General features: G+C 47.6%; 1 protein-coding gene across 1 annotated transcript in view; it reads right to left on the bottom strand.

Moving 5' to 3' along the window:
* Nucleotides 1–1,291: 1,291 nt before the first annotated feature.
* Nucleotides 1,292–10,699, bottom strand: part of poln (polymerase (DNA directed) nu) — a 93,667-nt gene continuing 84,259 nt past the window's right edge. The window contains exons 24-28 of the mRNA XM_055937022.1: nt 4,121–4,231; nt 3,922–4,000; nt 2,976–3,043; nt 2,589–2,650; nt 1,292–1,990 (exon numbers count right to left, since the gene is read on the bottom strand). Coding sequence (XP_055792997.1) covers nt 1,898–1,990; nt 2,589–2,650; nt 2,976–3,043; nt 3,922–4,000; nt 4,121–4,231 — 413 coding nt within the window. The 3' untranslated portion in view covers nt 1,292–1,897. The remainder of the gene's footprint in view (nt 1,991–2,588; nt 2,651–2,975; nt 3,044–3,921; nt 4,001–4,120; nt 4,232–10,699) is intronic.

Raw genomic sequence — 10,699 nt, 5'->3', positions numbered from 1 at the left:
TCGCCATGGGGATGCTGGTGGGCTATCTGGAGATAACTCTGTTGCTCTTGACAACTGCAGGCTTTTAAGGGACCCTTTGGCTTTGGGTTCTTGTTAACATACCATTCTGTTCTTTTAGTTATTATAATGAACATAAATATCCGTCCGTCACACATCATACTCGTTCACATAATAGTCATTATATAACACATACAGAACCGTCTGTTTCCATACAAACAAAGCATTGGGTTACCAAAGGTTGTAACCATTATCAACTTGTGTAGTAGTAGGCTGAGTCACTCACACAGAGGCTCTCCTCCACTACCCTCCATCCTCCCCCTGAAGTGAATACGCTCTCCAAAAATTGCACACATGCCACTTTCACGTCCGTCCGCCCCCCATCCCTTGAGCTGTGGAACAAAGAAAGGGAAAAGGAGGAGGGGAGGAGAGGAGGGAACTTGCCTGCTATTGTAGTGACCAGACTATTGGTCAGGGTAAAATACACTCCGTTGAAAACTCCATGTAAGCTCACTGATACTTTCCAAGAGCATCTCCATAAAGACGCAGTACCTACCATAGGTGTACTCTGCAACATGTATCCTTATTCTATTTCTATGGCAACTGCACTTAAAAGGACAGACATACTGTATACTCGGAATGTCTGAAGACGTGGCGGGACAATAGAGAACAAGTTTGTTCTAAACAGCTAAAAAACTTCATATTAGCACCCAGTGATATTGTGACATGTTGTTCTAAACAGCAACTAAACGCTTCATATTACCCAGTGCTGTTGTGACATTCATCCGATAGGTCATGCGTTTCAGAAATGATCCTCTGAATTTCACTGTCTCCAGTCCTTCGTCCAGGCATATGTTATTGGCGGTCATAGAGGACAGTGTGTGTGGAAGTGTTTTTTTACATAGATTTTTTAAACCTTTATTTAACTAGGCATGTCAGTTTAGAACATATTCTTATTTACAATGACGGCCTACCGGGGAACAGGGGCAGAACGACAGATCTTTACCTTGTCAGCTCGGGGATTCGATCCAGCAAACTTTCGGTTACTGGCCCAGCACTCTAACCACTAGACTACCTGCGGCCAAAGATCTCACCATCTCTGGCAGCGACCAGGAACTGGGTCAGGCACTGTGTGTGATAGAGAGACAAAAGAGCGAGGCTCTCCAGTAGCCAAATTAGCTGATAAAAGACTAGTTCAGAATGAACAAGGAATGGCTGACTGCGCCCAGGGTGAGTGGAATTAGACAATCTGTTTGAAATCAGTGAATCACTCCAATGGGAGAAGAGCGAGAGGTTTAATAAAGAAAATAGAAGTTTATTAAAGAAATGCAAAGACTAGATCGTTTCACTTTATTGTAGAAATACATTGACCAGTCCAGCTTTACTTTACAATTAATGCAATAATAGGACATTCAGACAGGATATCAGTTAATAAATACAATCAAACATAAAAAAAACCTCTAGCTAATGAGGTATATTTACTGTAGCTGAAAAACACTTTTAAAAAGGCAACAATGCCAAACAAATTTCTCACTGTGTGGTTTTGCCTTGGCAACGGAACACAGAAACCAAAAATCTAAACAAGAGGGGTGAGAGCAGAAAAATGTGAAGAGAGGAGGACTACAACTCCACAAAATGGAGGGAGGTTGAAAAAAAAGAAACTGATGCGTTCCAGTGGGAGGCTCCTGCCGTTGCCCCCTGATACGGGCAGAGAGAGAGAGAGGGGGGGGGGGGGGGGGGGGTGTGAGGGAGAGAATTGGATAGAGAGAGAGGGAGAGAGCGAGAAGGAGAATTGGGAGCTTGGAGGAGCTGCAGCTGCCTGGTTTCCATAGCGATGGAGATGCAGCACAATGAGGGAGAGAAGAGGGAGAGCGATAGAGTAAGAGATGGAGAGAGGGACTCAGGAAGAGGGGGGGAGAGATGTTTGGGGGAGGTGTAGTTCAGACATGGAGCCCCAGGACTTGCCACTTGAGACCGCCACCTTCAGGGGGACCTGGGTAAAACACACAGGGTGGGGGAGGGGGACATCAAACTGAGGTGTATTTGTGTGTATGTAAGCGTGTGTAAGACATCAGCATTGGTAGGAGTGTGGAGAAGAGGTGTGTGTGTGTGTGTGTGTCATCAGCGTGTGCGTAGCACCACTCTGACCTAGATTCTCTCAGGGTCTCATCATCACTCACCTGGCCTCCCGCTGTCATACAGCAAGACAGGAAGCAGCTAGCTACTGTTGCTACTACCTTACCAATAAAACACATACTAAGCCTACACTAAGCTAACTTAGCTAGTTTCCTTGCTAGCTACTGTTGCTACTACCTTATCAATAAAACACATACTAGGCCAAGACTAAGCTAACTTAGCTAGTTTCCTTGCTAGTCTCTCTGCGAACTACTGAAGATAATAAAGGCTAAGCACATATCTCAGCTAGCGACCGGTGCTATTTCCTTTAGAATAAAACATAGCATAATGATAGGTTAAGTTCACCAGTCTCCCTGGTTAACAATATCAGCAAATTAAATACACACAACTGCTACAGTACAAAAAAAACAAAAAAACTTTTCCTTACTTTTAGTTCTTTAGTCCTATTCACTTACTTTGAGATGAACTCCCAGACAATCGATGTGTTGCAGGGACTCCATAGTGTTCTTGACCAACACTGTGTCACAAAGAGACAGACAGAAACACATACTAATAAATAATACAATACAAGCCATTTAGCGGAAGCTTTTATCCAAAGCGACTTAGTCATGTGTGTATACATTTGTATGGGTGGATCCAGCAGGAATCGTTCCCACGACCCTTGGTGTTGCAAGCGCCATGTTCTACCAACGGAACCACACAAGACCCCATATTACATATGAATATCTCTGATGAGTTGAAGTAGGTCGAAGCTTGAAGATTCTGTATCTCATGTGTATGACCTGGAGAGAAGAAGGGGATTGTGTGACGTCTGACCTTAGTGTGATTGTGTGACGTCTCACCTGCGAACTCCCCCACCTGAGAGTCCTCCACCTCGTAGAGCAGCTCGTCATGGAGCTGAGCTATCAGCCTGGACAGGACATAATACATAAAGAGATAGTGAGAGAAAGAAAGAAAGAGAGAAAGAAAGAAAAGGGGACAAGAGGTGAGAGAGACAAAGGAATAGAGAAAAAAACACCACCTCCCGACTGGCGCAGCGGTCTAAGGCACTGCATCGCAGTGCTAGAGGCGTCACTACAGACCCTGGTTTGATCCCAATCGGCCGTGATCGGAAGTCCCATAGGGCGGCGCACAATTGGCCCAGCGTCGTCCGGGTTAGGGGAGGGTTGGGCTGGGGTAGGCCGTCATTGTAAATAAGAATATACACTTAACTGACTTGCCTAGTTAAATAAAGGTGAAAGAAAAAATAAATAGAGGGAGGGAGTAGAGAAGACAGAGAGAAGACAACGTGGGCTGCGTCAGAGAGAGCACTCAGGGTAAAAAGAGAAAGATGAGTGGTTGTAACTGATGATTGCGGCGAGGTAAGTGAATGATGTGGAGTGACTGGATGACCCTGAGCTATGATTAGGAGGGATGGGCGGAGGGAGGGGAGAGAGGGAAGGGGAGAGAGAGGGCAAGGAAGGGAAGCCATGGAGGGAGATAGAAAGGGAGGGAAAGAGGGAAGGATGGAGGAAGGGAAAGAGAATCTTGGCAGCAGGGTTGGTAGATTCAATTTGAACTCAGAAGATAAATTGAAAGTCAATTCCTGGAATGAAAATTTCCCATTATTGTATGGAGAACAGGAGGAGGAAGAGAAGGGTGAGGAGAGGCGAAGTTGGGTTGCATCCCAAATGGCACCCTATTCTGTAGATAGTGCACTACTAATGGTGAGAACCCATAGGGCTCTGGCCAAAAGTAGTGCACTATACAGAAAATAGGGTACCATTTGGGATGTAGTCTTGGTCTAACCTGGCGGAGAGAGAGCTGGAGGAGGAGACTTGAGAGAAGATACGGATCATGGCCATCTTACACAGGTCAGCAGCTGACCCTAGAGAGAAGAAACAGAAAGCCAGAAGAGAAGTTAACACACGCACGCATACACTCAAGCTCAAACATGCATTCACACACACATACATACATACATACACGCCCGTCCCCTCCACACTACCTTGGACCACAAAGTTGACGGCCTGTCTCTCAGCCTGCATGCGGACTCCCCAGTCTGTAGAGTGGATGTGAGGAAGTGTCCTTCGCCGGCCCATAATAGACACCACATAACCTAGGCAACAACAACACACAGGTACAGTACTAGAGGTTATTCACACTGCAATTGAAAGATATGAGGAAGGATGATGTGTTTGGTATTCTAACAGGTTTTATTTTGGATCAAAAGGGGGCTTAGGTGGTGGGCGCGGTACGGGGCCTTGCAATGGGCGTGGTTGGCCTGGCTGAATTCTAGAGAACATTTTGGCTGTGTAGAGAAATGCTGGTATTTTTAAGTCAATTTCCTGCAATTCTACACATTTCTTAATAGAGCTGGGATCCATTTTTGCAGTTTTAAAGCTAATTTGTTGCAATTCTACACTTTTTGCCATGTACCTGAGAGAACATTTGGCAGTTTTAAAGCTAATTGTAACGGCTGGTGCTCTCCTCATCCTCGGATGAGGTGAGGAGAGAAGGATCTTCGGACCAAAACGCAGCTTTTGGGAAATAAGCCATCTTTATTATAACAACGATAAAGATGGTAACACGAAACGAAACAAAACACTTTCAAAACTACAAAATAACAAAACGACGTTGACGAGACCTGAACATAAACTTACATAACTAAACATAAACTTACGTACAGGAAACAGACGACATCGAAACGAAACGAAACAAACAAACAAACGCTACAGTCCCATGTGGTACGAACATAAATACTGACACAGGAGACAATCACCCACAAACAAACAGTGAGAATGCCCTACCTAAATATGACTCTTGATTAGAGGAAAACGCAAACCACCTGCCTCTAATCAAGAGCCATACCAGGCAAACCAAAACCAACATAGAAACAAATAACATAGACTGCCCACCCAAAACTAACGCCCTGACCATAAACACATAAAAACAACATAAAACAGGTCAGGACTGTTACAGTACCCCCCCCTCAAGGTGCGAACGCCGGGCGCACCAGCACAAAGTCCAGGGGAGGGTCCGGGTGGGCAGTTGACCACGGTGGTGGTTCCGGCTCAGGACGCTGTCCCCACACCACCATAGTCACTCCCCTCTTCTGTCTACCCCTTCCACTGACCACCCTAAAACTACTTTCCCCAAAATAAACAGCCAGCACCGGGACAAGGGGCAGCACCGGGACAAGGGGTAGCACCGGGACAAGGGGTAGCACCGGGACAAGGGGTAGCACCGGGACAAGGGGCAGCACCAGGATAAGGACCAGCACCGGAATAAGGGGCAGCACCGGGACAAGGGGCAGCACCGGGACAAGGGGCAGCACCGGGACAAGGGGCAGCACCGGGACAAGGGGCAGCACCGGGACAAGGGGCAGCACCGGGACAAGGGGCAGCACCGGGACAAGGGGCAACACCGGGACAAGGGGCAGATCCCGGCTGAAGGACTCTGGCAGGTCCTGTTTGGACGGCTCTGGCAGGTCCTGGCTGGACGGCTCTGGCAGGTCCATGCAGGCTGACGGCTCTCGACACTCATGGCAGACTGACGGCTCTCTACGCTCATGGCAGGCTGACGGCTCTCGACGCTCATGGCAGGCTGACGGCTCTCGACGCTCATGGCAGGCTGACGGCTCTCGACGCTCATGGCAGGCTGACGGCTCTCGACGCTCATGGCAGGCTGACGGCTCTCGACGCTCATGGCAGGCTGACGGCTCTCGACGCTCATGGCAGGCTGACGGCTCTCGACGCTCATGGCAGGCTGACGGCTCTGGCTGCTCATGGCTCTCTGACGGCTCTGGCTGCTCATGGCTCTCTGACGGCTCTGGCTGCTCATGGCTCTCTGACGGCTCTGGCTGCTCATGGCTCTCTGACGGCTCTGGCTGCTCATGGCTCGCTGGCGGCTCTGGCAGATCCTGTCTGGTTGGCGGCTCTGGCAGATCCTGTCTGGTTGGCGGCTCTGGCAGATCCTGTCTGGTTGGCGGCTCTGGCAGATCCTGTCTGGTTGGCGGCTCTGGCAGATCCTGTCTGGCTGACGGCTCTAGCGGCTCCTGTCTGGCTGACGGCTCTAGCGGCTCCTGTCTGGCGGATGGCTCTGTAGGCTCATGGCAGACGGGCGGCTTTGCAGGCTCATGGCAGACGGGCGGCTTTGCAGGCTCATGGCAGACGGATGGCTCAGACGGCGCTGGGGAGACGGATGGCTCAGATGGCGCTGGGGAGACGGATGGCTCAGATGGCGCTGGGGAGACGGATGGCTCAGATGGCGCTGGGGAGACGGATGGCTCAGATGGCGCTGGGGAGACGGATGGCTCTGTAGGAAGGAGAAGGAGAGACAGCCTGGTGCGTGGTCTAGGCACTGGCTGCGCTGGAGAGGAGGAAACAGCAGGAGAGAGAACCCGGAGAGACAGCCTGGTACGGGGGGCTGCCACCGGAGGAATGGTACATGGAGGTGGCACCGGGTCTACCGGACCGTGAAGGAGGACTCGTGCTCTTGAGCACCGAGCCTCCCCAACCCTACCAGGTTGAATGGACCCCGTAGCCCTGCCAGTGCGGCGAGGTGGAATAGCCCGCACTGGGCTATGCAGGCGAACCGGGGACACCACCTGTAAGGCTGGTGCCATGTACACCGGCCCGAGGAGACGTACTGGAGACCAGATACGTTGGGCCGGCTTCATGGCACTCGGCTCGATGCCCAACCTAGCCCTCCCAGTGCGGCAAGGTGGAATAGCCCGCACTGGGCTAAGCACGCGTACTGGGGACACCGTGCGCTCTACCGCATAACACGGTGTCTTACCAGTACAACGCCTTCTGCCTCCACGGTAAGCACGGGGAGTTTGCTCGGGTATCCTACCCGGCTTTGCCACACTCCTCGTGTGCCCCCCCCCAAGAAATTTTTTGGTCTTACTCACGGGCTCCCAACCGCGTCGTCGCGCTGCCTCCTCATACCAGCGCCTCTCAGCCTTCGCTGCTTCCAACTCCTCCTTAGGACGGCGATATTCCCCTGGTTGAGCCCAAGGTCCTCTACCGTCCAAGATCTCATCCCAAGTCCAGAAGTTCTTGTTGCTCCGTCGAGCATTCCCATACCGCTTGGTCTCTGTTTGTTGGTGGGTGATTCTGTTAAGGCTGTCACTTTCCTCATCCTCGGATGAGGTGAGGAGAGAAGGATCTTCTGACCAAAATGCGGGTTCAAGGAAATATGCCATCTTTATTTTTATAACGAAAACTGATGACACAAAAACAAACACTTTCAAAACTTACAAAATAACAAAACGACGTAGAACGGAACCTGAACATAAACTCACATCACAAACGTAAACTCACGGACAGGAACGTTACATCGAAACACACGAACAGCCAAACAGTCCCGTAAGTGAAAACACATCGACAACGACGAAAGACATCACAGGAGACAATCACCCACAAACAAACAGTGAGAATGCCCTACCTAAATATGACTCTTGATTAGAGGAAAACGCAAACCACCTGCCTCTAATCAAGAGCCATACCAGGCAAACCAAAACCAACATAGAAACAAATAACATAGACTGCCCACCCAAAACTAACGCCCTGACCATAAACACATAAAAACAACATAAAACAGGTCAGGACTGTTACACTAATTTCCTGCATTCTATGCATTTTGCATTGGCTAATGGTGTGTTCTTTTGCTCTAACATAATAACAAAATCAATACTGCTAAATTCATTGTTTTTTTTTACATTTTCAAGCTTTTATTTTGGTGATTATTGTTAGTTCTCAAAGATTATATTATTTAAAAAAATTACAGAGTGGCTATGGTTCCGGATTTTCTGGAAATCCGATTTGATGCGGCAACAAAAAAATGTATGCGTGCACATTTTAAAAAACGTAGCTGCTGCGCACTCTGCTTTGACTGGTGATGAACGCCTTTGTCTGGTGTAGCCTACACACTTCATGTCGTACACAAAGGACACGGTCAACAACTACTGCATTCCATGTCTCAGTAAACTATTAAAAATAAGCGTGTTTTCATGTTTGTTATTCAGGAGGGGAGCTAGGCTACATGCAGCTATTTACATGTTGTACACAAAAGATCAACGTGTTTGTACAACCTCGCAGATTGTTTCTTGCCCCAATGCAGTTACAGTGCATTCGGAAAGTATTCAGACCCCTTTTCCACATTTTGTTACCTTACAGACTTATTCTAAAATGGATTCAATTGTTTTTCTCCCTGATCATTCTACACACAGTACCCCATAATTACAAAGCAAAAACAGTTTTTTTTCAGACCCTTTACTCAGTACTTTGTTGAAGCACTTTGGCAGTGATTACAGCCTTGAGTCTTCTTGGGTATGACGCTACAAGCTTGGCACTCCTGTATCTGGGGACTTTCTCCCATTCTTCTCTGCAGATCCTCTCAAGCCCTGTCAGGTTGGATGGAGAGCATCGCTGCACCGATATTTTCAGGTCTCTCCAGAGATGTTTGATCGGGTTCAAGTCCGGGCTCTGGCTGGGCCACTCAAGGACTTTCAGAGACTTGTCCCAAAGCCACTCCTGCGTTGTCTTGGCTGTGTCCTTAGGGTCATTGTCCTGTTGGAAGTCTGAGGTCCTGACCGCTCTGGAGTAGGTTTTCATCAAAGATCTCTCTGTACTTTGATCCGTTCATTTTTCCTCGATCCTGACTAGTCTCCAAGTCCCTACCGCTGAAAAACATCCCCACAGCATGATGCTGCCACCACAATTTTTAGTGAACCTTTATTTAACTAGGAAAGTCAGTTAAGAACAAATTATTATTTACAATGACGGCCTACACCGGCCAAACTCGGACGACGCTGGGCCAATTTGTGCGCCGCCCTATGGGACACCCATTCACAGCCGGTTGTAATATAGCCTCGATTTAAACCAGTGTGTCTGTAGTGAAGCCTCTAGCACTGAGATGCAGTGTCTTAGACCGCTGCGCGACTCGGGAGCCCATAGGGATAGTGCCAGGTTTCCTCCAGACGTGACGCATGGCATTCAGGACATAGAGGTCAATCTTAGTTTCATCAGACCAGAGAATCTTGTTTCTCATGGTCTGTGTCCTTTAGGTGCCTTTTGGCAAACTCCAAGCGGGCTGTCATGTGCCTTTTACTGAGGAGTGGCTTCCGTCTGGCCACTCTACCTTAAAGTCCTGATTGGTGGAGTGCTACAGAGATGGTTGTCCTTCTGGAAGGTTCTCCCATCTCCACAGAGGAACTCAGGAGCTCTGTCAGAGTGACCATAGGGTTCTTGGTCACCTCTGACCAAGGCCCTTCTCGCCCGATTGCTCAGTTTGGCCAGGCGGCCAGCTCTAGAAAGAGTCTTAGTGGTTCCAAACTTCTTCCATTTAAGAATGATGGAAGCCACTGTGTTCTTGGGGACCTTCAATGCTGCAGATAATTTTTGGTACCCTTCCCCAGATATGTGCCTCGACACAATCCTGTCTCGGAGCTTTACGGACAATTCCTTCGACCTCATGGCTTGGTTTTTGCTCTGACATGCACAGCCAACTGTGAGACCTTATGGTGTGTGCCTTTCCAAAACATGTCCAGTCAATTGAATTTACCACAGGTGGACTACAATCATGTTGCAAAAACATCTCAAGGATGATCAATGGAAACAGGATGCACCTGAGATCACTTTCGAGTCTCATACCAAAGGGTCTGAATACTTATGTAAATAAGGCATTTCTGATATTTCTTTTGTTACATACATTTTCTAAAATGTCTAAAAACCTGTTTTCGCTTTGTCATTATGAGGTATTGTGTGTAGAGTGATGAGGGGGAAAAAAAGTATTTAATCAATTTTAGAATAAGGCTGTAACGTAAAACAAAATGGATAAAGTCAAGAGGTCGGGATACTTTGAAGGCTACTCATTGTAGCTTTCATAATGCAGCTATCTAAGCATAATATCAAAGGGTTAGACATGCAGTCTAATTAACGAATTGATGTTATGTTTTCATCATCATTGGAAACATTGGCTAAGCAGGAGGCAGACAGGCAGTCAAAGTAGTAGCGTTCTTTTCAGCAACTCTGATTAGTGGCTAAGATACGGCAGCAAGTATAAAGATTAGCCTACAACATCACACAAAATACAGATTGTTTTGCTCCAATGCAATGTGTAGTTCAACCGCAATATCCGTTACAACAGACATAATGGGCTTCATAATGTAGCCTTCATTATACAGCCTTCATTATACAGCCTTCATTATACAGCCTTCATTATACAGCCTTCATTATACAGCCTCATCATATAGCCTTCATTATACAGCCTTCATTATACAGCCTTCATTATATAGCCTTCACTATACAGCCTCATTATATAGCCTTCATTATACAGCCTTCATTATACAGCCTTCATTATATAGCCTTCATTGTAGCCTTCATAATGTAGCCTTCACTGTAGCCTTGAATGTTCATTCAAAATCGCCACAGGGTTATTATTTCAGCTGTGCAGAAATATGATGTAGAGACCTAGGCTCTATCATCATGGTTCAGAAGAGGGTGATTAAAGAGAGAACCGTGACGGGTGCTGTGTGTGTAAAATAAGTAATGCGCAGAACTTGATCCATATCCACAGCTTT

The sequence above is a fragment of the Salvelinus fontinalis genome, chromosome 11, assembly GCF_029448725.1.
Source record: "Salvelinus fontinalis isolate EN_2023a chromosome 11, ASM2944872v1, whole genome shotgun sequence".
Lineage (NCBI taxonomy): Eukaryota > Metazoa > Chordata > Actinopteri > Salmoniformes > Salmonidae > Salvelinus > Salvelinus fontinalis.
The sequence above is the reverse complement of the archived record's forward strand: the minus strand, read 5'-3'. Positions and strand labels throughout refer to the sequence as shown.